The 26,598-nt window shown below is 41.5% G+C and overlaps 1 protein-coding gene and 1 long non-coding RNA gene across 10 annotated transcripts in view; one reads left to right on the forward strand and one right to left on the reverse strand.

The window, feature by feature from the left end:
• chd9 (chromodomain helicase DNA binding protein 9) overlaps positions 1–26,598 on the reverse strand; it is a 73,251-nt gene that overhangs the window by 19,922 nt on the left and 26,731 nt on the right. For all 9 annotated transcript variants that reach the window (XM_052064263.1, XM_052064262.1, XM_052064265.1 and 6 more), the window contains 14 exons: positions 24,421–24,848; positions 13,035–13,134; positions 10,855–11,001; positions 9,772–9,840; positions 9,611–9,666; positions 9,077–9,194; positions 8,774–8,860; positions 8,008–8,145; positions 7,604–7,725; positions 5,714–5,957; positions 4,106–4,282; positions 3,426–3,569; positions 937–1,192; positions 642–852 (listed from right to left, as the gene is read on the reverse strand). In XM_052064263.1, coding sequence (XP_051920223.1) covers positions 642–852; positions 937–1,192; positions 3,426–3,569; positions 4,106–4,282; positions 5,714–5,957; positions 7,604–7,725; positions 8,008–8,145; positions 8,774–8,860; positions 9,077–9,194; positions 9,611–9,666; positions 9,772–9,840; positions 10,855–11,001; positions 13,035–13,134; positions 24,421–24,848 — 2,297 coding nt within the window. The remainder of the gene's footprint in view (positions 1–641; positions 853–936; positions 1,193–3,425; positions 3,570–4,105; positions 4,283–5,713; positions 5,958–7,603; positions 7,726–8,007; positions 8,146–8,773; positions 8,861–9,076; positions 9,195–9,610; positions 9,667–9,771; positions 9,841–10,854; positions 11,002–13,034; positions 13,135–24,420; positions 24,849–26,598) is intronic.
• On the forward strand, positions 9,031–11,486 carry LOC127600063 (uncharacterized). Its single transcript, XR_007962237.1, has 3 exons — positions 9,031–9,187; positions 9,652–9,868; positions 10,802–11,486. It is a non-coding gene; the product is annotated as an uncharacterized LOC127600063 (long non-coding RNA).

Consider the following 26,598-nt stretch of genomic DNA (forward strand, 5'->3'; position numbering starts at 1 on the left):
GTTCATTTGTTCCTTGAGATGCCCCGTTCCAAATAAGTGCCTCTGAGCAAGGTTCTGAGTTTCTGCACTCATTAATTCGAAGCTGGCTGAGTGAAGATCATTTAAGAAATACACGAAAGCCCATCATGTCAAAATCAATAATAAACAGACAAATGTTTGGCTATTTTGTCGACCGGGGTGTTTGTGTTGCCACATGTACAAATATGCTACAGAAATGAACAACAAGTGCAACTTGGTGGCTTGGTGATAAAATGGTGCCTCCACATCTAGGATAAAATCTTTTGGGAAATCTCACTTTGTACTGTAGTTAAATCAGCCAGTGGAGGCTTTGCGGCAGTGCCATACCATTTGCAGTCTGGACATGGTTGAGTGAACGTTCTGTGAATGGAGTCTGAGAGTCTCCAGAAGTAGTCAGTTACAGCACAAAAAGTCTCTGAATTGTTGCTGTTCCCTTTTTGGAAAAAAATGTTCTGAGAGCAGCTGGTAGTTGGCAAGTATGAGTAGCCCTTGATTTGTAATCATGCCCTAGCTCTGCCCATGGTTGTCGTGGTAATACAAAAATAAATAAACAAATAAACTTGCATTTGCACACCCAGAATATATGTTAAATTCTCCTGCGGGAACTCCATACTGATAAGTACCTTCTCTGAATGAGGTAGTCTTCCAAGATGTCCAGGCAGCGCACCATTTGGGAGAAGATGAGCACCTTGTGCCCGCCGGCTTTCATCTTGGGCAGCAGTTTGTCGATGAGAACCAGCTTCCCGGCAGACTGCACCATGGCTTGCAGGTGGAAGTCCAGGGCAGCTGGGCTATAGACCTCCCTAAAGTCTTCCAGGATCTTCTCTTCTGCCCCTGAAAACAACACGGATGGCATTAGCTGCATGACTCATGTCATTGTAGAACTTCAAAACTCTCATTTTTGGGATCCGGTCGTACCTTTGATGAGGTAGGGGTGGTTGCAGCACTTCCTCAATTCCATCATAGTGTTGACCAGGTTGGGCATGTTGGCCTGGCCTGCTCCCTTGGCCAGGAAGGAGAAATTCTTCTCCAGGATGGCGCGATAGTACTTCTTCTGAATGTTGGTGAGCTCCACCTCGATAATGGTCTCCTCTTTGGGCGCCAGCTTCTTCTCCACATCCTCCTTCAAACGCCGCAGCATCATTGGCTTAAGGATGCCCTGCAACTTCTGCACCTGTTGACCAAACCAAGAACGATGACACCTTTTGAGAGATTGCATTTAAAGACTCTATATTTAGACGTTGAAAAAACATCGGGTCAACTCGAACAGAACAGATATGGCTTACATTTCTGTTAGAATTGCATGTACATTGTTCGTCAAACTACAGTCAGTACATATATCAGTACTATATATGTACTTTAAATTGGATAGAATGTTGTTCATTTCCCTTCGACTGTTGGTCAACAATGTGTCAACCTTAAAGAGGAAACAAACCCCAAAATCTTCTATACAATAACACGTTCTTTGCGCAGCCACTTAGTCGAAACACGGCATTTTGATTAATGTTGCATTTGTGGAACATGAATTCAGCGGCAAAATCCACCCGCTTTTATCCACCTCAAAGGGCAGCTATTTTGCCACTTGCTGTCAACTGAAAATGGCATCACAATTGCTCAGGGTTCAGGTAAGGGACAATCATAGCATTTTATTGTAAAGAAAATTGTGGGGTTGGCTTCTCCTTTAACGGTAAGCACTCTGCTGTTTATAAGTGACAGCATTTTTTATTGAGGAGAAAAAAAACACAGGAGAAACACACAGGAAAACATTCGGAGGGTGACTTTGACATCAATTTCAGTTGACAGCAGGTAGCAGTTTTGCATAAAATGTCATTAGTCTTCTTCATTCTGATTCCACAAAAGCAATATTAACCAGAATACCCGATTTGGACAAGTGAGGGAACATTATTGCAACGAAAATCTTTGACTTAAATGAAAAATGTGCCACAAAAAAGTCCAGGATTGAAACAAAATAACATGAACATAAAATACATGACATATAAAATAATAACTACATTTGACACAATGTTACATACAATTATAAAATAAAAAAATAAAACAAAAACATAAATAAATACTGGAATAAAATAGTAAGTGTGAATACTTCTATATTGCATTGTTATCCCTCTTGTGTTGTTGTGCAGGCGCTCAGTCTCGATTGCAAACAAAAGCCACACAGACGCCTGGAGGAAGGCAGGAAAACACACGAGCTAGAAATGTTCACTGCTGCGCCTGCTGCTAACGGAACAACACATGAGTCTTGTTTTTCCACTTCCAAATTCCAGACAAAACATACACACACGCACATGCACACGCACGCACAGTGTCACGAGCATGCATACAAAAACAAGTCATATGAAGTGATCAATGAGGTAACAAAAAAAATCCTTGCAGAGGCAGCCCACAGAACACACCAAAATCAATATTCAGTTAAGATTGCTAATTACTAATTTCATCAGTGTGTTACCCCCCCCCCCCCCCCCCCCGCCACACCCCTACTCCTCACTGCATAGTTATTTATCTATAAACAGAAACTTTAAGAAGGCCTCACAAAAAGAAATGTAAATAAAGTGGAATTTGATCGTTACCAATGGAAATTAACCTGTTCAGGGGTCAAACTGTCACCATCACCAAACCTTTATGAATGTTATGGTACTGAAGAATTGTGAACTATATCTGCTTCACACAGCTAATCAGCAGTCATCGTGTGCTTGTGGGTTCATCTCACACACATTTGTTTTCAAATCTCTAAATGATCTCGCGCCACCGTACATCTCTTAGCTCATCCGCCCCTACAAACCTCCCCGGCGCCTCAGGTCTGCGGACCAGACATTATTAGAAGTACCAAGAACTAAACTGAGGCTCAGAGGGGATCGAGCCTTTTCTGTTGCTGGTCCCTCTCTCTGGAATGACCTCCCACTGAACATTCGGCAAGCCTCCTCGCTGCCCATCTTCAAAGCCCTCCTCAAAACTCACTTGTATTCTTTGGCGTTCGACTCAGCATGACTTAGATTTGTTCTTGATTTTACTGTTTGGTGCTTTCTACCGCCTTTATTACCGATTTGTCTTACTGTTTATTGTGCATGTTAAATTGCTCCATGTACAGCACTTTGTATGCAGCGATGGCTGTTTGAAAATGCTCGATAAATACACTTGAGTTGAATATATTGATACATGGCCAAAGACAGAGTGGTATTTATTTATATCTCTTATCGCAAACCAGCATACCAATAATCGGTGTTTGTGCTTGTGTGTGTATTACAAAATGATACTGTGGTCCAGTTAGACAAAAGCTCAACATTCAAGTCTGCATGCATCATGCCAATTTGATGTTTATGTCAGCATAAACATCAAAGTGGCATGATTTGCCATACATACATTTTGATAGGGCACTATGATCTCAAACTGACCTGTTCTTCAGTCTTGAGGTCTCCAAATTCCTGCATGAAGGTGTTCTCCGACGGGAAACGTGCCGGCTCCAGGAAATGCAGCAGGCTGAACAGTTCCTCCACTGTGTTTTGGAGAGGAGTGCCCGTCAGCAGGACCTTGTGCTCCTGACACAAACGGAAGCAAAGCCGCTCATGTTAACATCATATGACATATGATATAATTGACTTCACTTTATTGTACTGAACAGCCCGAACGACCCCTGGAGCTAATTTGCCTTAGAAGGCCTGACGACGTTATTATAGTTGACGTAGGTGTATTGTGCCTCGCAGTCATCTTACAAGAAACACTCTTTTTTTTTCTTCTTGTATTACATTACAGTGAACGTAACTAACCTATTTGTGTTTTGGTGCATATTAAATAACGATCTAAGATGCCACAAGATGGTGCCAAGACCTCGCTAATAGAAAAGTAGTAACTGTGCCCAGGAAACAGGCAATTTTATAAACATACGTTTTCATTCTTTTACAACGGGGATGGGAAAATGGCGGCTCGATTCTTTTTTTTTTCCAAATAAAAATCTTTACTGTAGCGGAGCAGTTGAATGTTGTAATCATGATTTGCCTTTGTTTGTGCAAGAGCCTCGCTATGTGGTTACTTTTTATTGGATTCACAGAATTTGTACTCTTAAAGTTAGGCCTACCAGGCTCATGAGCTTGAAGCCTTCTAGCAGCTTGCAGTTCTTGTTCTTGAGGCGATGCGCCTCGTCAATGATGACACAGCGCCACTCGATGGCATTGAGCTCGGGGCAGCCCCCCAGGATCATCTCGAACGTGGTGATGACCGCCTGGAACTTGTAGGCGCCGCGCAACACACGGCCCTTAAAATAACAAGAAAAAGAACACATTAGACAGGAGCAGTCAACCCTTTTAGTTGAAAGCTAATTTGACACTTATCAATTCTATTTCGCCACAGGAGAGACGTAACCCTGCACCTATCCTGCTCCCACCCACAGGATTGCTTATTTGTCGGCACGTACGAGTAAGCATCGACTTACTTCGCCTCTGCATTTGTTGCAATCGCCTTGACAACGGACCTCTGGAGGCCCACTCGATTATACATCAGCCTCCTTCGCACAACAGACAAGCCTGAGAGGCGCTGAAGGAGTGCTACCCCCACCTCGGAGCCTGCGCTGACATCACAGTGAGGTGGCAGCTTTGCTCTGCTTCTCAACATCTTTATCTATTGTTCGGAATGCTACGCCATCACAGGACTGACAATGTCACATCTCAAATGCTGGACAAGTGCCAGTCTGAGGTATCCCAGCAGCATAATCACCTTTCTTTACACTGGACTGGTCAAAGGGCACATACAGTATAAAGAAAGGGGGGGGGGGGGGGGGGGTTGCATCGATGGTCATGAACCTAACATGCATGTTTTGGGAATGTGGGAGTGCCAGAGTACCTGAAGAAAAAACATGCACGCATTAAAACGCAAAGTCTCTCAACTGTGAGGCTGACTTGAAGGCCATTTCTCAAAACAATCCCCCCCCCCCCACACACACACACTGTGGATGGAAGGGCATGTCGAAACAAAAGCTACAATTACCTGGCACTCTAACCAGAAGTCAATCAGAAGCCGGGAGAAAGTAATTTCAGGCACGCCATAAAGAAAGAAAAATAAATAAATAAAATAAATTCCGTCAAAGTGGTCTTTGGTCAATTTGACCCACTTCAGTTGTAATCTTTGAACACTTGATATTTTTACACATTCTGTGCCTTTTCCTTATTTAATGGAGGCAGCTGAATGTAAACAAGAATCGTCCCCATTTGATCAACATCATCGGAAATCAGGGCTGATCATATGATTTTCAGCTGATCGGTATCGGGTTAAAAAAAAAAACTAATTTTTAAAGTCAGCCTTTACTTTAATTTGAACCACTGCTGACTTACAGCCATAAAAATAACAAATGAGGTTCATGCAGCTTCTGATTCGTAAAATGTGTTAAAAGTGCCACATGTTGCTTTGACATACTGGAAATGAACCCGTATGTGAAAATCAATGCTGACATTGTAGAAAGAGGAATGTTAGAAATTTCCAACCAGTGACACGGAACGGAAAAGAGAATTGGAACGAAACTCAAAGTCTTTCTGCAAAATAATGAAAGCTGACATCCTAGCCTAACTTTTGTCAACCAATGTTTTTTTTTTAATTTATGCTTGACTGAAAAAGTTTTGGAAAACTGGAGAACTGTTCATCTTCCCAGTCATTTGGTATGCAAGAAACAGTTTTAAGCAATGTTCATAATTACCTGCGAGTCCCTGAAGTACATCTCGTACTGTTGTAGCATTTGCCTGCTGACAACACTGCCATGGTACACAATGACATTCATGTGTGTCCACGTGCGGAACTCGCGCTCCCAGTTGGCGATGGTGGACAGCGGGGCGATGATGAGGAAAGGCGCCTTGATGCCCACGCGGTAGATCTCCTCCAGGAAGGTGATGGACTGGATAGTCTTACCCAGGCCCATCTCGTCGGCCAGAATGCAGTTACGCCTAAGGATGATGATGGGAAATGAAAGACTGTTTGTCTTGACCATTTGTCAAGATATCAACTATCCATTGTCATAAGAAATACTGACTAGACTACAGAACTTTTTATGGATCCATCTTACCGCTCTTGTGCTCTAAGTTAGCTTTGTTAGCATATTTTCAATTCTTATTCCAAATAGTACTGCACTGGAGGGAATGATACAAAATCTGATATGCCTTTTAAATCTTACTATACAGTATAGGTTACGATCTTGCTATAAGTTAGCATACCGACTGTTAGCATGTTATTGTTTTTGTCAATTCTCATTTGAATTATGAATCAATCATATTATCCAATTGGATGGATATATTATCCAATTGCCTTGTATTTCTCCTGCTCAGGTTGCTGTATGTTAACATGCTAATGATTTCTTATTCTAAATAACACTGAATGCCAGTTATAAATCATTAAAGGAAATATACCCGTGCCAATAAGAACAACTGGCCTGTTTAAAGAAGTGGGTGTATGATTATTGCAGTGCATCAAGCACATAAAATAAAACACATCAAGAGTTAAAAATAACAACAAAGCAAATGATATTAAAAGACTAAAGAGAGAAGCATAATCACAAGCTCCTTTGTGTAGCATTTACACAGCTATCCAGAGGATGGGGCAAACACGCTGATATTCCCACCGGCTGCTCGAGCAGCCTTCCGCTGCTGACAAATCGCTCTGCGTGGGCATGTAATACTCCTGCGCGCTCAAATGTAACACAAGCATAATGGAGTGTGTACTCCAGGTGTACTGCGCCGGCCTCCTTTTTCGACGGTTGGTGAAAACCGAAAAGGTACGTTTCGGAAATGAGGAAATGCCACAGCTCTGAAATGAGAGCGGGGACACAGCGCAGCAACAGCCGACAGAAAATGTAATTTAATATTTATTATCAGGCGTCTGAATCTATACTCACTGGCGTAAGTACATCAACTTTTTTCCTGTCAGGGGCCATTTCAATTTTTATGAAGCCCTCTGAAGGCAATACTCAATTCAAGGAAAAAATATGGACCGATGATTGGAACAAATGTTTATTATTATATACTGTGTGGGTTCCAATGTTTATAGGCTTGTTTATTTCGCAGTTTGTTGGGGTTTATTGGTTTTGAAAATTTGCAAGGGCGCGCTGAATCAAATGTTTCAGGCCCACACACAGGCGACACTGGTTTGTACACTCCACAGTCGAAAAATGTAGGCTATTTTATATAGCTAAATATGAGATAACCTATAATATTAAATCATTAGTAATTGTTTTTTTTCTTTTCTGCACAGGTTTCAACTGAATAGAAATACTAGTCACTAACCAAAAAAAGCAGTGCTTACCAAAGCACATGAACCACCTCTGAAAATGAATTCAAGGTTTCAATTAGTGCACACTGTAAAATAGTTTCATTGTGCTGTGCTGAAAGATTATCTAACAATGATTATGTAGCAGAAAACTACAAGAGTTAAAGACGGTCAACGACATTGTTGTACCACAATTGTGGGGGGAACTATGAGACTGATTTTTCTTTGTTAAATGCAACATTTTTGACGCTGGACGTTGGAAAGCCTCAGTTGCTAACCAAAACAGCAGCATCTGCTGACGCATGTAAACAGTCTGATGGTTGAAACTGACCTGTTGTACCAGTTGAAGAGCAGCCAGTTGACCCCCTCCAGCTGGTAATCCCTGAGGCTGTTGCCGTTCCTGTATTGGCGTGATTGCTCCCTCTTCTTCCACAGGTTGGCTGGGGGCCGCTCCTACAGGGGACGCATTGTTATTTTGGCTCAGAATAAAGCAGTTTCAAGACAGTAGATTTAGAATGACGTCAGAGGGGAATAAAAGACAAAAATTTAGAAAGCTACTGAAACCTGTACAAGGCCGATTATTAGTCTTTGATCAAATAAAATTGGACAAATGACTGCATCTTAGTGAGAAGGAAAGTAATATATTAAGCTACACAAGTAGAAGCTCAAGCCCAAACCTATTTCCCCTTAAAGTGATTCAAAAATACTGCGAGCTGTGTATCGCGCTCCACTCACCACTCTGCGCGAGTCCGGCTTAGCTGCCTGCAGTTGCTCGAACTCTTCTATTTTGCTCTGATCCACATCATCCTTCAGCTCCCAGGTGCTGTCCTCGTACGGCAGCGAGCACCACTTCACCAGGTAGTATATCACTTCCTGCCGGCGGACACGCGGGAGAGTGAGTGCATTCATAGCGCTGACAAAAGGCCTGCCAGAGAGCCCGTTAGCGTGGCCTTGGGCCACTTATCAGGCATAAAAGACGGTGCTTCAGCAGAGAAAATATAAGCCATAAAAACGTTGAAGACAGAACTCGCAGATATAATTACCAGACACAAATAAAATAGTATCACAATTTCCTTTAACGATTAGCATGACCAAAACCAGATGGCTCCATGGAAAAAGAGCTCGATAGAGACATCATGTTGGTGTTAATGTCATGGGCATTTTGCTGTAAACAACAAAAAGATTGACCGTTTACAATTGTCCATTTTTCATGGAAATCTGGGATGTAAAAATCACTTTCACCACAACCCACATTACAAGACAATCACTCCGTATATTCGTTAGAGACATGGAATGATTGCAAATTTGCTTCCTTCAATGGCAAGGGATGGACAGAAGATTTCTGGTATGCATATACTGCGGTTAATTTGGCACATTGTAGAGCAGATTACTCTAAATATGATCTTGTGAATAATTACATTTGAAGCGGTTTTACGATTACCAATATACTGTAAACTGTTTCATCCTGACAATTTTTTTTTAATGAAAGGACTCCCTTTACCTCTGCTGTGTCCTTGTCCTCGCAATAAGACACTTCGAGCACACGGTCCACCTCGACATAGTCCGGGTTGTAGAGCTCTTCTTCCATCTGGGAATCACAAGAGGGAGACAAAGGGAGCGAATCAACTCTCGCGCCTACTTGCCATCTGGAGTCAACAAGCATACACAGATGTGTCCGCCCACAGAGCAAGAGGAGATAAGATGCCTCTCAACCTACACACACTTGCTCTAGAGCGCATTTGTAAGCGCGCAGTCGGTAACACACACATGCACGCACACGCGTTAGAGTGTACGTCGGCCTTACGTCGGCGAAGAAAAGTGCCCGCTGCGCCTGTTTCATCTTGAAGCGTTTGATCTTCTGCTGGATCCTCTTGTCCTTTTCCAGTTGGCCCTCCGTGGCCCACTCGCAATGGAGGTAGGAGCTACACACACACACACACACAGACACGCACGGAGAAGCACAAACAGCAGTCCTAATTAGTAACAAAAGAGTATGAAAATGTCACATCAAGATGATCATGTCCAAAATGATTGTGATGATTGGTTTCATCACATTAAACATCCTAAAGCAACAAGATTTATTTGGAAATAAAACTACCGGTAATCTCAAATCAGACTTTCCTTGTTGAGGAGTTGACTACAATGTTCGCTGTCTTGATACAGATAAAGCCAATACGCATTTCACGCATTTTGATTCAACTAAATTTGGCACAAAAGAAAAATTATTTTCATCGGACAGCAATGATAGAAATATTGTTTTTCAAAACAACATTTTTCACAAATGAGTCACACTACTCAAGTGTCGAGCACAAAAAAAAAAAGCACTGGAAGAACTTACTAGTTTTTGTACTTGACAAAAAATTCTTCCACTTCAACCAGCACACCCGGAGAAACCTACACGTGTTATAAAGAAAGAAGAAATAAAGAGACAATTTACCACACAGATGACAGGCATCAGACACATCACCACAGATGAAGAAGGAAAGAGCGGAGCGTTACCTCTTTCTTGACGACGCGAGAGGACATGATTTTGTCAACGACAGCGGCGTCTTCTTCACTGGGGTTTTCCTTCAGATGGAGATGAGAAAAAACAATGGTCAGTACTCATGCGAGAGTTTGTTTCTATATCTGGAATCTGTGCTTGGAGGTGACCATAATTCACACAGGTCGTAAAAAAAAACCCTCGGGTGAAATTGTGATTTTGGACTATTAATAATTTATGGAGATTGGAACATTGTGCCTTGGAATTGAGCTCTTATTAAAAGTAGCAACCCCCTAAAGAATGTATTTCACTATCAAGTTGCCTCGCTTTCAACGATTCCCTCTCCTCACTCCTTCCTATAAACCTTATGCCATCAATGTGTGAGTTGTTTTACTTGGGCTTTATCGAGTCTTCTACGGAGAGTAACTTATTTTTTACACAATGCAAAATAGTTAAAGGTAGTCAGGAAGTCAACCCTGAAATTTTCTTTACAATAATATGTTCTGTATGCCTTCACTTGTCTTCGCACGGCTTTCTGATTAATATTATGTTTGTGGAATATGAATTAAGCAACATCGGAGGGCGCGGCCATTTTGCCACTCGATCAGCTGAAAATGACCTCGCAATTATTCAGGGCATAGGTAACGACCAATCATAGCTCACCTGTTTTTGGAAGTGGAAAGTGACCCGACAGTTGCTCAGGGCTCAGGTAACGACCAATCACGGCTAACCTATTTTTATTTAGCTGAGCTATGATTGGTCGTTACCTGAACCCTGCGCAACTGTGATGTCATTTTCAGTTGACAACAGAGAGCAAAATGTCCGCTCCCAAGATACGTGGTGATAGCAAAAATAGGTGGATTTTACTGCTTAACTCATGTTTCACATTCACAATATTATTCAGAATGCCTTCTTTCAACTAGTGGGGCTGCATGGAACATATTATTGTCGAAAAAATTTGGGAGTTGACTTCCCCCTCAACAAGGGCCAAGTGTGACGCCTTATGTTGACTCGCTTACTTAACTTATTTTAACACTTGTATGACAGTTCCAAATGGGAAAATGCATGACTACACAGTGACAGAAGTGGCAAGTACTCACCACAAAGAGCTGCACCGCAGGCTGCTTGGACGCCACAGTGTTGGCCTTCTTGGCTTTGACGATCACCTTGCCATCCTCGTCTGACAGCCTGGCCTCCAGTTCCTCGGCGTACTTCTTCCTCTTCACCTGACGATTAGAGCGTCTCTTCTGAAATGCAAAGATATACAAAAAAATAATTATTCCAACGGTTAGCACCTTGGCTTTTTTTTTTTTAATGACATTTGAAATAGTACCCGACTCCAGGGAATGATGTAAAACCCAATTGGCCTTAGTACTTTCTCTATTCAGGTTGCCACCTTGCTATAAATTAACATGCCAACTGTAAGGAAGGATGTTAGCATTTATAGGACTTTTGTTTTGGCTTTTATATTAAGAGAAGTTTACTTATTTTGTCTTTCTATTGTTTGACAGCATATAAAATTATACTTCAAAAAAACTTCAGTTTAGGAAGGCGACAATATCCCTCGACAGACTTTCGAGGGTTCACTTTATATAATCAATAATATAACCAATAACTGCTGAGTTTATTTGTTTGGGTTTTATTTTTAATCACACTGCTAAGTACATGTCATCGTGGCTTCTCGCGATCCTGAAGTTACGATGAATAAACAATAAATGTGGCAAAAATTGTATTTCTGTTCATTTCCTTCCTGACCATGATATTTATAAGTAACATACGCGTGGGTGACTGCTTGCAGCATCAACACACAAGACCCTACTCATCATGATATGTTGTTAATTAAAAAGAAATGCCACCGAGACAAAGTTAATTAGGTTGGTGAAACGATAAGATTCCTCCCTGGAAACGATAAACCCTCACTTCTCCAACTAAACTGACCAGAAGTCAATTACATCACAGACTGCGACAAAATGCCAGTGTTGAGCATCATGTTGTCCATTCACAATGATACATAAAGGTGATTATTTTAATGAACAATAATATGAACAATGTCCCATGATGTGTTGTTTTTTTGTTTGTTTGTGTTTTTAGGCACGTTGCGTGCAGTGTGTGTAGGAAGTGTTATGTTAAGGAGGAAGTCATGAAATGAAGATGACACCACTTCATGTTGCAAAACTCAACATATGAATTTGAATCCTTTTCATTCTTGGGCTAATGTGGATAAAGTTGGGGGCTGCATTAAAATACTCCATGTTTATTGCTTCTATTATTCAATTTTTTCAAAAAAAGTGTCCTACTAAAAATTCCACTGTCAGCACATTCTTTGTTCTATTTGATGAGAAGGTGCTGTTGGCCTTTCTTTGACCTCATTGATGGCATCAAAAGAGATCCGAATGTGCATTTAAGAGCTCCGCCTGCTGAGAGGTATCTGCATACTGATAAACAGCACTAGTTTGATCATGTTTCCTCCGTCAGCATAGGCCCGACTAGCGGATGCTTCCAAAAGATTAATCTGAGTTATTATCCTGTAGCAATCAGTGCATTAAGAGTGATTTTTTTTCCCTCCCGGAGCTGCTCAAAAAAGCAGTCGGGCCCAACTATTGTAAATGTTAAACCTGTTCCATATCATCTATGGCAAGTGGTTTATGAAGAGCCCCCCCAAAAGTTCGAGGTTAAGACTTTTACCAATGTTGTTGTTTGTACCCCGCTTTATGTGAAATACCGGTACATGTTAACAGAAATGCAAGAGGTGTATAATGTATTCGGTCACATAGGTCCTTTATGTGCAACCACAAATGTGAATTGAAAAGGGAACTAAGTACAATTGCAATGACGAGAATTTCGCATTTTTAAACACTGTTTAGGGCGTTAGGCATTGTTTAGGCTCTGAAGCCCAACAAGCACGTGCATTTTCTTTGTTTTTACAGACCACTGAATGGAAATACTTGCACAAGACACATATTTCAAAAGTGGTGTTTAAACACAAACAACCACAAAACAAAGTTGTTTTTTTAGTCAGAAAGCGTTTTCAAAGCCAGAGCAGGTAGGATGAAGGGTAAGCAAACTAAAAGTGGAACAGATTAAACAACATTAACAACACAATGCCGAATCACTTCATTCCATTACCACTCTATTTACCTGCAAAATACCTGGTTCCTATCTGTGGCAAATATTCCATGAATTACTTATTCGGCCACAATTTAGGTCCAAATGTATCCATGCTGGATTTGGAAAGATTGATCCATCTGCAATCCTTTTTCTGATAATACCGGTTTCTTACCGAGTCTCTTGAAGTGTGACGAGGCGGAGGGTCCTCGTCTGACTCCTCGGAAGAGTCGGGCTTTCGCTTCTTCTTCTTCCCAATCTTGATGACAATTTTCCTGAGGGAGGAAAAACAGCAACCATCTATTTAGTTCATATGCGGAAAAAGATCAGAGTGATGACTGATAACTGCGCTGATTATATTTTGTACTCTAAGTAGCAAACGGCACTGTGGTTTGTAACTGAAAAGTCCTCCATATAACATGACGCACAAATGCTTTTTGTAAAAAAACTATTAGGTGTATTTGGAGTTATGCGTAAAGAGTACGATATCACGACACGCATCTTGAGATACAAGCGACCTGACTTAAGTGTTTTTCGAGACACAAGCCGTCATTCTGACAATTTTTTTTATTTTGTACAGCGAGAGTACTTGAGATGTGAGTGCCGTGTCGTAATCTGGGTCATCTATGGAAATATAATCATGATTTTGATTTTGGCTTCTCTTGATCTTAGACACATTATAATCAAAGAAAAACGATTCATGTGCCGAACGGTGTTGTGTGTGTGCTTGATGTGCTTTGCGGCTGGGTCCCGGTCCCCATTAACCACGGGAAGTGAGGGATCACTATATATTGATATCGACCAATATGAAATACTTTGACTGTGATATACTTTTCAGTCACAATGCCAAGCCCTACTATACATACAGGTAACATACCAATTCTCAAAGGCACATATTCTTCCCAATCTTTGAAAAACAATTACAATGACTTAAAAGCACTGAATCGCAACGCCCTCCTACTACTCTATGCATGCACGGCGCTGCACTACCTCTCAGAAGGCCAACGCCCGCACAGCAGGTCGGGCAACATCCATTTCCACATGATATGGCACAACATACGATACCCGAGATCCCAGGTTAGCCCAGAAAGTCCCAAAACTTGTGAAAATAAAAATAAAATGACAAAACAACATTAAAATAAATGAGATAAGGGAGAAAACGTATTGGTGGTTTGAATGTGTGCAAAGATGCAATGCAGCAAAAAGATGTGGATGCAGCAAATATGTGGCTGCAGCAGAATGTACTTTTACTTGACAGAGTAGAGTGTTCAAGGTGCTTGGATGAATGGGCATGAGGCTATGTTGGTAGTTTTGAGTACCGGTAGTTTAGATTGGGTAGTTGAATACATGATACATTTAAAATCAATTAATAATCGTTTTTTATTCACCGTGATTTCAATCCAAATGATTAGGATTGTTATTCTTGTCCATAATTCTCTATCCTTATTGTATGGTGGCCATGAACTCAACTCACTTCACAATAAGCAGCGCAAAATAAAAGAGGCTTCTCTGTCTGTAGCCACTCCCAGGTGAACGTTACAGTCAAAGCACAAAAGAAATAGAACACATGGTGTATTGAAAAACAACCACACAGAGCTGCCTTCAAACTGTTTGCTCAGCTTAAAGCGCCTGTAAGTTGAAAACGAAAATGTATTTGACACATGGCAGAGAAGAGTGGTGCTGACAAGCCTGTCAAATTTGAATTCATAATAAAAAAAAACTGGTTTCATAATGGCGACGAATTGAGATGTTCCCGCAACTTTGACAGCTGACAGACATCGAAGCACGTACTTCCCGCTAGTCAACAGAAGCCCACATTGATTTGCGTTTCAACTTTTAACAGCAGCTACATTTGCATATAAGACAAAACACATGGGAATTTAAATAACGACACAGAGTTGTTCTGTCCGGGGAAAATACATCTGTCAGGTTGTCGGCATGACTTTTTAGGTAATTGCACACCGGTACGGTAGAAATTTCCCAAGTTTGTACTGGACAGCCACCGAAGGAATGACTGCGCTCAGAATTTAACGCATATTCGCAACATGACAAGTGATGAGCATATTTGAGAGTGCTGAAGATTTACAAAAGGTTAGTCTCTTAGTAATTAGGTGTCTTCATACTGTACACACTAAGTGCCGCCACACAAGCAGAAAAAGATGAGGCGGCAGGCATTAAAATGCTAACATTGGCAGCAGCAAATTTGACTTCATATGCCACCATTGACTGCGTTGAATTTGTAGTCCTCACCCATCGTCTGTGTCTGTGATGTAAATTGCAGAAAGATACCACTAAGTGTGGCCACGAGTTGGTGAGCAAAAATGAAGGCGTTGATGCAGCGTGGTCCCAGAGGGCTTGTTGAGAAGGGTAACTGCGATGTCAGTAGACTCCCTTGAAAGAGGAAGGGGGGATGAAGGGGCAGGGGGGTCTGTGTGTGAGGGGGAGACAAAAGGATTCCCACCCTTGCTGGTGGCTGCTCTTGTTAATTTGTCACGAAATTTTAAGGATGACCTCCATAAGTGGCTTTCGTTGAAAGAATGTACGTCTTACGGTGAAGCTACATTAATGTGAGGTCATTAGCATCCTCACCTTGTTGTTGTTGACTTTTGGACTTGACTGCATATAAAAAGAATCTTGGGGCTAAAGGAAGTCAGTGAGCACTAGGGTTAAGTATGTCTATAAAATACTCATTGGACAACGGCAACAAGGCGGGAGAAGTGAGAGTTAAAAAAAAAAAACATCAGTGAAATACCGCCTTTTCCTTACTGGAATTCCCACAAACACGGGTGGCGTAACGGCCTTCATACTACCTCTTAAGGGAGAAAAATAACAGGTCATTGGCAAAGAAAGATGGAGGAATAATGCTGTTCTTTTGCAGGCGATGTCAAAGATGCAACCGAATGCAGTGCCATTCCCAAACACTCTTAAGTTTCATAATAAGACAATCAGTCGCAGGTGATCCAATTTGACTCAAAATGTGTCACAAATACTGTATCATTTTTGTTCTGTGGTGTGTCAAATCAAGATATCTGAAATGTAGACAATGTGCCCCCCAACCCAAATAAAGCACCATATAAAAAAAGGCAATAGCAAGCATCCCCCCCCTCTGGTGTGTTACAATACAATACAATACATGCTGATTTATATAGCGCTTTCACAACAGCGGCAGCTGTAACAAAGCGCTTTACAAAACAGTTAACATAAAGTAAAATAATAAACACAACACATAACATAAAACACGGACAGTCGTGCAGTCCTAACCACTTTTCTGTCACACGCTTTGTTGTTTGAAGCAGTTTGAGATGTTAACACACACACTAACACAGTGTTAGTGTGTATGTGCATGGGTGTGTGGTGTGGGTGGACGGTGTTGCCGTACTTTAACCAAAACAAAAGACCAACAGACCAGAAAAACGTGAACCTGCCTGTTCTTTTTGTTGTTTGGTGTGCTTCTGTTTGTAAAAAGTAAAACAGAAATTCTTCAGACAGGTGGGGATAAGGGGCAGGAACACAGCGACTTTGTTATCGCATTTTGCAGCGCCACCTGGCAAGCCAGGGTCATGGGATTCACTCAGACTGTAGTGGCTCCGAAATATGGACGCTGGATGTATTCTCCGGTTATGGAAAGTGTGAAGAAAAGGCCTATTTGTGCAGCGGTGCAGTGCTATAAAGAGCTGCCTCCTCCTTCTGTTGGCCCATCCCCTTCCTTTGCCTGCCCTTCCCCCTCATCATGATATTACATTTCACAAACCCTCTGACAATGACACATTATGGTTGCCACGCAACATGCCCTTGAGAGCCGGGGGTTTTGCAGCCCCGGCAGTGACGTCACTTCCTGTGCAAAATGCAACTCCGTACGTGCCTGGCCTTGAGCCCCGAATAGCGAGCATTGAGAAATGTGCCATGTCAGGGTGACATGAAGTCTACCAGCTCTGACACCCACAAAGGTTATAGAGAATAATCCGACTCATCAAAATATTTCTGGTGGAATAAGAGTGTTGCCGGGCACTGGCTCAGCAGATTAAACACGAATATACGGTTGAAGCAGCTCTTATTTTTTACTTGCTACGAACAGATTCGGGGATTTTTATCATTTATTTCATTACACGAGTTGAATCAGAAGATCTACCTTTCCCAGTCTGTATTCAACAAGTATCTGATATAAGGCATTTGACACAAATAACGGGGGCAGCACACCGAGCACGAAGCCGGAAATGGAGGAAAACGTGGAATTCCTATATGTTCCCCATATAAAAAAAACTTTTTTTATATGGGCTCTCTGTCGCATATTTTCAGCTATTTTGACATAGGGTGTGAATGCATCCTTCGCGATAAATGGGGATTCACTGTAAATATTTGCATGGAAAACACCTCTGAGACAAACATGCAAAACAGTCAACTGAAGAACAGTCAATACGGCAGCAACCGAGCGTGCCCTGACCATTTGTGCCATGTGACGACGAATTCTTAAGCCTTCTCTGCACTTCCGTAGCGTTATAAACCCAAGGCCACTTGAAAACATGGAGGGAAAATGCGTTGCACAACTTGGCTGCTACCAGCAGGAGCATTGTTTATTTGACAACATGCTGTCAGCTACGGAACATTGTTCCACACAGACCATTTCTGTGGCAACTCTCCTGTAGCAATGGGACGCTGTCAATGAGACAGCAAGCAACAAATGATTTAATTAATTGACTGTTAAATCGGCACAAAATCTATGATTACAACACATTGGGAGTGTGATTCTTGTTTCTCGTGCTTAATATTTTTCAAACCTCTTCAACAGAATAATAGAATTAGGCACTGGCACTGTGCTGTCAAATAGTCCCCAAATTAAAAAGAAATGGGATCATTTGCATATTAACACACAACTAATCTTGTGTACATTTAAAAAAAAAAATAAATCCAACATACCATGACAACACGATTAGCTCATGGTTCAATGCTTTTAACTTTTACCTGGCCATTTTATTTTTTACCAGAGCATATTAGCCCGCTGCTGCATCAGTTAATCGGTCACCTTGCGCGTTCCTCTTACCCAAATCTCAAATCTGTGACCCGCTTGACAACCTTTTCGTTTCCAACTCTCATCATGCCCTTTCATTCCTGGCAACCTGCATTCTCATTCTAATCTATTCTGACACGGTAGATTAATTCTTCAGTTTGCAAATTCTTTTTGCCGCTCATTTACTTCCTTTAAAGGGCCCTCGTCCTCCACACTGAAACACAAACAACTACATTAGTCAAACGTGTGTGGAGAGTATGGCTCGAATGAGCCCAGCAAGCCTTCTTCATCCTAAAAACCCTACAACGCCTAATGCCTTGCAAGGTAGTGACCCACACTGCTCTCTAAAAAAACAAACAAACAAAAACCGTTACCAGATGTAACAGAGTGATCAGACGGTACGTTTGTCTCGGGATAAAATGAAAATAATGTTTCATGCGGTTCATTTGGCAGGGATAGATGGGCTGGCATATGTTTATGCGACAAGCTCCAACAACATGATGCATGCAAAGTGATGGCGACCATTTTGTTTTTGTTTTTTTTTACCCAGCCATCAGAATCGTTTCTCAGACATCATGTGACAAGACTGGTCACCAGGTTCCTTCTGGAGTAAGATTCTTTGAGTATTTTTTTTTTCCATCTGGAAAATCTTTTTTCTTTTTGTGTTAGGTATGGAGCAAGTCAATCTATGGAATACATCAATTCCAAGAGCCTGTTAAAAGGCTAATTATTAAGAATTTGGTCACGAGTATGGAACTGCTCAATCAGGTCTTGAAGCCACAGAAGCAAAATGCAGAGCACTCCTAACAGCGTGAAATACAGCCATGTGTTGTTTTGTCATACAACAATAAGGTTGGCTCAACCTTTCAAGATGAAAAATGGATACTGCACTCGGTCTGACGCATATACACACATGTATCACGCAAGGCCCCGCAGGCATGCACACACCCTGCAAAGGATTAAAAGAGAAATAAAATCATTTTTAAAAATCCGATTTACAGGGGCAAAGACAAAACCGTGCGGGGTGATAAGGCAGGAATACTGTGGTATAGTATGCAGTGGAATATAGGATACACTTGAACCTCCATTTTCTATCATGTAATTGAACTCACATGCACCATTTTGTGTTGAATTTTCCCACTACTCCGAGCGCTTTGAAGCATCAGCATATTAGGGAAACAGGCCGGCACTCAGGAAACATTTCAACAGCTCCGAGCATGATGGAAGAAGCATATTTATAATCAGGGGGAAAAAAAAACTATAATAACATTAAGGAGAGGGGCGGGAGCACATTGCTCTCATCTGATAATTATACGCAGTTATTTTACAGCCGGTAGCGTGGATGGAAAATCAAGTTCCAGCCTGCGGAGAAAGCAGAGATCGCGATGGCTGCAAAATAAATAAATAGAAAATGTGCTTGACTAAATGGATGCATCGCAGAGGTAAATACTGATGGACGGGAGATACTCTGCATTGTTTTTTGTTGTTGAACTGTTCGGTATGTCACACAGTTCAGTTCACATTTGGAACAGAAAGTAAACAGCCCCCTCAAATAAATAAACAAACTGTATATGAGTACCATATTGTTGAACACGCAACACATTTCTGCGCAGATGAAACAAAACTAGGCCCGGACGATTCAGTTAATTTAAATCGACATAAAATTGTAGTAGAAAGTAATCTTCAAATCACAATGGCTTTAATTTGAAAAAAAAAAAAGTCACTCGATGGGCGTCATTATTATTTTATTTGTGTCTTTTAAATTCAGTGCTTAAAAAGTGCAGTCGATGTTTAGATATATATATTTTTTCATGAAATTAAAAAGCCACAAATTATTGTTACAGTTATTTTTGTAATCTGACTCACTCACTGACTAATGTTTATGCCACACTTGTTTGTTGGAGTGAAAGTTACGAGATCGCAAATCAAAGTGGTTAATGATATTAATTCATGGTTCATTTGCCTTTATTTTAGCGCAATTTAACCTAGAAGACCAAAACATTTATGTTTCATAAATCAGTTTTTTATTGTAATACAAATTAATTTATTCCATGTGTTTTGTTCAATTTTATTTCATTTTAAATTGCAACGGTGAAAGGAAAAAAAATGCAATTCAATTCATTTTGTCACTTCATTTAGTTTAACTTACAACTTAGTTGTAGGCTGCCCATCTGTAACAATTTTTGGCTTGTATTTTCTCAGAAACTTTTTGAAAGGAGCTGCAAGAAGAACTGCAGACATCATGAAGTCTTTGTAATATTAAAACAAAATTGATGTTTGTAAAAGAAAAAAAAAGGTTATCATGGCAGTAGCATGCCATGGACAATTGAGGTTGCAAGAAGAAGGACATGTGAAACTCCAAGTGTGAGCGCATGCGATCTTCCGAATCATCAAGAATGGAGGATGCCGCCTGCTTAAGGAGAGGCAGAGCACACCCTCCATTGAAATGGCTTTAATATTTGATGGGGCGAGCCTGGATGGTGCGTGCCAATGAGCAGGACTCTCCTCCAGGCCTCCTTGTCATCATCCTTGCAGGCTGTCTTCATTAGCGATAGCACATTGGAAGAGCAGTCAATTTTGACAGGCAAGCACGCTGCCATCACTCGATCATCGCTTCGGGGCATTCGCAACGACAACAAGACCATGACCTTTTTCAGAAAACATTTTCAAATGTCGCTGTCCCGTGGCGTTCTTGCTAGCTATATTATGGCACGCTTCCTTCCTTCCTTTGTCTTGTTTCGACATGAATGACCTGTGGCCAAAGCAAGTCTGAAATTTGATCTTATAAACCTGATTGCAGTGATCTATGGTGCTTCCTATGCAATATTTTCACCAAACTTAGCGTCACAAATAGGCTTCGATGTTGCAACTCAGTGAATAAAAATCAGGTCATCTGGCACCGGTGTAAAAGGCCTCTTGGTATCACTATTTATTATTATTATTCTCCCGATGATCTACAGTAATTGCCTATTTAGAGGCCTCAACATACCTAAAAATGTAATCATTGTTGAATGTCCTGGTGAATATGAATGCCACACCCCATCCCCCCAAAAAATCTCACAAAAAGCATATTGAGTGAAACCAACCTCGTGAAATCAACAATTCTGTTTACAATTTTTTTTAATAACCATTGCCTCAGTTCACCTGTATACTTTGGTTTACAGTCTTGGCATTGACCTGGATGGGTGAGTTTTACTTTTGCTCCTGACGGGCAAAAAACCTGTTGCACGTTGTAAGTACTGTATCTTTATTTTTTTGTTTTTGCTCGAAATTAGCCCTCAGTATGTCACCAACACTTGCAATAGTTCTTCTGTTTGCTGGTATTGTGTACATATCACATGATACCATTTCACGGTGACATGCTTCTTTCCTAATCAATTGGTGAGTTAAATGCCGTCTGGCTGGTGGAGGATGATGTCACTATTTTGCCGCTAACGCAGCTATCGTCATTTGGCCCACAGACCCGGCGTTAGAAACTGATCCAAGGGACTGCGGTAAATGGAACCGAAATACCATCAAAAGTGATTGACAAGCAGCTTTTCTCAAATCAATCCGCAACAAAATGTCTGCTGTGCAATGTGCAGTTTCCAAGCAGCGACAGCGAAATCGCATTGTATCGGGCAAGTCAGCTGTGTGTGTGACAAATCGCCAACACTGAGTCCACGCGCCTTTAAAGCAACATTTCGCACACTCCCACCAGGAGCTTGTACATCTGAACTTGCCATCAGCTCACAGCGAGAAGCACTCACAAGTCGGTAAGGTTATATCCAGACCATCACTATGGCTTAATTTACAACAACATAGGGTGTCATTTCCTATAAAGCCTGTAAAACAGAAGAAAAAAATGGGTACAATGCTCTGATGTAATAATGACTGTTACACAAGGAGGCCCTGGAACAGCAAGCTCCATTCGGAGGCTGTATTATTTCCTAATGTAGGCCATGCATGGTTACACCGGCGAAAAAAATAGGTTACGCAGCTCATTACCCCGCAACAAGGACGCCTCATGGTGCTACCTTTTGAAAGAGGGAAATTAGACCAATTGGGTATGCATTTCATTAAACGGTCTGTTCGTCGACTCCAGTGCAGGGTGTTGTGGAGGGAAAGCACCTGAAGCCATCTCATCTTGCAATATTTTCCCTCAAAGATAAATCCGTTGATCAAACAATGCTTTGGTTGAAATTTTGAAGAAAACGTGGCTACAGCAGTGACACTGAATTAGCATTCGAGCAATCGAGATGAAACCCGACGAGCCTTGAGATGCATTCCCACTTTGACTAATTAACGCGAGCGAGCGCGACAGAAATTACTCGTGCTCCAAGAAAATTCGGCATCATTACCACATTCATTCATTTGTGTGCTGCCTCAGCCTTCGCATCGACACTGGCTGTTGTTCCAATACAAATGTGTGTGGTGTGGCCTACAACTATTCAACACCACCATCACGGCGCAACAGGGAGATGGGAAGGCGAATTACACTTGCTTGCATATGCGAGCCAGCGCTGTGTCACTTGTGAATGCGGCTTTTGTTTGTGGCTGGCCCGTTTCTGATGGCCCGTGCCTGGTTTATTGTCACGGCACGCTATAAAAGTCTGACCTTTGAGCTGCCGTAAACCACCATCTCTGGAAAAACACCAGCAAAAATCTCACCTCAAATCTAAATTTTGTATATGGTACATACCATGATTAAAGGGTAGGTTTGTATACAGTCTTTGGCATTAAGCCACCTCTTGCAAAACCTACCACTGCCAATCCATTCATATTCATTGCTGGGACTGGAGAGCAGTTGTCATATATGAGCAGAGTGCTGTGGGGAAAATATATATATATATCTTGTTTGTACCGCGCTCATTTCAACAAGACAAAGCCCCCATTTTCACATTCATTACGAATTAGGAATGTTGCACCACCCCGAATATAAATCAAGTGGAAGCAGAAGGCATTCAATATCGTCTCAACAATAATCAGGTGGAAAAGTAGCGATAAGTCGCATATCAGAGTTGACGTGTAAATGCGACCGTCGAGATGGCAGGGATACTGTTGACACAGGTAGGCTGCATTACAGTGGACAGTTTTCTTTATAGCACTACTTAAGCTTTTTTTTCACAGATTCCACAAAATGTCAGAAAGAACCCAAAGGATAATGCATTATAAATTTATTTTTGCATGAAAAAAAATGTTTATTTTCACAGTCCAACAAGACCAAATTAAAAAGAGTCGTTGGGCAATGTATGTACCGACCCGTAGGTGCAAAAGTAAGCAAAGCCTAAGCTGCATTGTTTAAAACAAGCAGTCAAGTAGAATCAGGTGGAACAAATCGGTTGTTAAATGAACCACTGAAATGGATCAATGAAACGAGAGCGGTTTAGCCAAAGAAATTCTGCATCACGGATCTAAACATAGATAAAACCAAGTCACTTCAGTCTTACAGAGTTGAACCCAGACAGTTCAGTCATTCCAAGAGGAAGCGAAATCTCAAAGGACCTCAGGAAGAAGGTAGTGACAACAAATTTGTCTGGGGAAAGCTATAAAGTCACCTAAAAAAAATTGAGAGTCATCGTTCTAACGTGAGGCAGATTGTTTACAAATGGAGAGAAAATTGCTACAACCCTGAGAAGTTGTCGACCTTCTAATATATCAGCAAGAGCCATGAAGAAATTCGAGTAAAAGCTAACCCAAACATCACACACAAAAAAACTCAATCAACAAAGCTTTCATGATAGAGTTGCTCCAAAGAAGCCCTGACCAACAAAAGAACAAAACCGCCAGTCTCAACTTTGCCAGAGAGTATCTGGACAACCCTGAAGCTTTTTCAAAATCCATTCTGTGGCCAGATAAGTCCAAATATTGACACAATTCTCACCACCAATCCACCAGGCTTGGCAAAAAGTCAACAGTGAATACCAGCAAAAGAACCCTCACCCGTCAGTGAGGCAGATATATAGTGCTTATGTATGAATGTGTGTGAGAGTGTGTGTGTGTGTGCGTGCATGTTAGTATATGTGTGTGACTGTTAAAACTGTCTGCATGACCTGACAGTAGAATAATATCCAAAAAAGAATCTTTTGAAAAATAATCCGTCCTTGGCCCCATTTTAGGCCTCTAATTAAATATTTAATTATTATTTCTAAACTTGTCGTGACACTGGTGCAATCAGAGACTGTTGAAGAGGCCGACCGAATATTTTTCGATGCACGCCACGCATACGCATTCTCACACTCACTCGGTCTTCCACTGCACACAGCTGTGTTGTGCTGATGGTTTTAACTTTTGAACTTGACAACAGCAGCTCAAAAGAAGATATTGGACAACCCTTGGGGCAAATACTCTGTAAATATATGTAATGGTGATTTCCTATGTAGACGGCTGCATCGGTGGGCCTGGAAAATCACTGTGGGTATTCTCACACTGTCTACAGAATACTTGATCACCTCTCTTTTATTTTTAACTGATTGTACATTCTGAAAAGCACAACATCAAACCAATAGCATTTTGTGGTTTGCAACTTTGCAGCCCGACTATTGAACCAGAGGAGTAAAAGATGAGGAGCACATACCCGATCTTGGGCTTCTGCTTGGATGTGGAAGAAGGGACAATGCAGGCCTTCCTTGAGGCTTTAAATTTGGACCGCGCTTTGCCATTTCCTTTATGCTCCTGATGGCTCTTGTGCTGAGACGACGACCCAGGGAAGCTCTGGGGGCTCATGATCCTCGGGATGTTCTTCTCCCCGCGCTGGCGGGCTTTAGCTATGGCCTCCGATATGATCCGATTGGCCTTTTCCTGCTTGTCCAAAGGCGTCACATCCAGCTGGTTGTGTGTCCGCCGCGGCGTCCTCTTTTCCGAAGGGGAGCTAGACGAGGATGAGGACGACGATGATGAGGACGACGACGACGAAGAAGAGGATGAGGAGGACGACGAGCTGCTCTTCATCACGGGACTGAGGGCCCGGACGTGGCTCGCGGGACCATTGGTGTTCTTTCGAGGCTTTAAATAAAGAAACAAGAAAAACGAAATCAGCCAAAGTCGATGTCTCCATTTCAAAAACATATTACAGATGAGACCAAGTTTCCTGCAGCTGAAAAATAGCTCACAAATACATCACTGAAACACAGACTGACACGCAATCACAGGACCGCCCTATTTTTAAACTGTCATTCATGAATTTCAGAAGGCTAAGATTGAACATTTTCCTTATATTAGTCCACTTGCTTCAAGGCTAAATGGGGCAGTGACCAGCATGAACCAGCAAACAGAAATAATGGAAGAAACTTCAGAATCCACTCTGTAATATGGCACACTATTGCCCAGTATGTTAGCAACAGTTAGGCCATGGCTGAGATCCATGCTAATGGCTTTCTGGCACTGCCACACTTAAATGAATTTAAGAATACTGGGGAATATGTAATTTCAGGACCCGAGGGGATCTGTAAAGCATTTTATTTTACATCGACTTTGTGTAAAGATATTGACACCAGTTCACATAGACCCAGTGTCACTTTGGAAACAAAGAGTTATGTGGACCAACTACTACCTTCCAGGGTTTTACCCAAGAGTGGGATTTTTAAATACAACGTATCAACATCTACTGTATGTAGGTTGAATATTTGATGTTTCTAAGCATCAACTTCACGGCCACGGCAGCAGTACAGTAAATAGACGATCTGCAGGAGGAATGTTATCAAACTCATGATCTTCAGTTGAACATACCGTTAAACAGAGCTGTAGTCCAACCATTCATTCATGTAAACAAACACCCCGAGCAGTATTAAATTCTTTGCTCAAATGGCCCCTGGAAGACCTTCATCCTGAGAAAAGCCTACATTACTCCGATTAATCTAGATCAGGCGGGGAGTAACCTTGAAAGTGTATGCCACGTGAAGAGTCAGTTAAAATGAAGTCAGACTGGGCATAAAGATAAAGTGTAGCATTCGGCCTCGAGGGCGTAAATAATCCAGGCCGGGCTGATACATGATCATATGTAAATGATGGATCGCGTGACTGCAGTGAGGAGTCACGACATGGGGGATAGACCCACAAATGGGCAACCTGCAGTGTAGACTAGTGGCCATGTCGACATGTCTGAGTTCTGTTATTATTCCACTCCACATTGCAAGCTAAATACAAATTTAGAGGGCATTTACATGAGACCCTTTGTGACTCAATGTCAACAAAAAGCAGCTATTTCCTCGAGTAACTAAGTCACCATAACCTGTCCTGTCTAAATTTGGGCACGAGGCCAGTTATACCCTGTTACGACCCTTACGAAAAAGTAGCAAAAAACAAAGTTTACATTATGAAGTATACTCGAGTATAAGTACATAAAGTGTACCGGTACTTTTTCATCCTAAATTGGAACACGTGAAGTTTCAAAAGTATAATTTAAGTATCTGTCTGTATATTTCTCAATACAAGTCAAGTATAGTTAAGCAGACTTCAAGTGTACGGCATCCAATTTAGTTTTTAAACAAAGTTAACTTAACTGTATTCTTGAATAAATTACTTTTTGCCAAGGGTAATAACCCGCCAATGACACTACAACTGACTATTCAAACTCACATTCACACCAATGGGTACATTGGAGTTTTTAATTCGACATAATGTGTTTTTGGAATGTGGGAAGAAGCCTGACTAACTGGAGAAAATGTTCACTATCACTCCATTAAGAGATATAGCGAGGCAGGTTTGAGCCCGAATGACCTTGTCATGAGGCACGGGAAGCACCGTATATACTGTA

This window comes from Hippocampus zosterae, chromosome 4, assembly GCF_025434085.1.
Source record: "Hippocampus zosterae strain Florida chromosome 4, ASM2543408v3, whole genome shotgun sequence".
Lineage (NCBI taxonomy): Eukaryota > Metazoa > Chordata > Actinopteri > Syngnathiformes > Syngnathidae > Hippocampus > Hippocampus zosterae.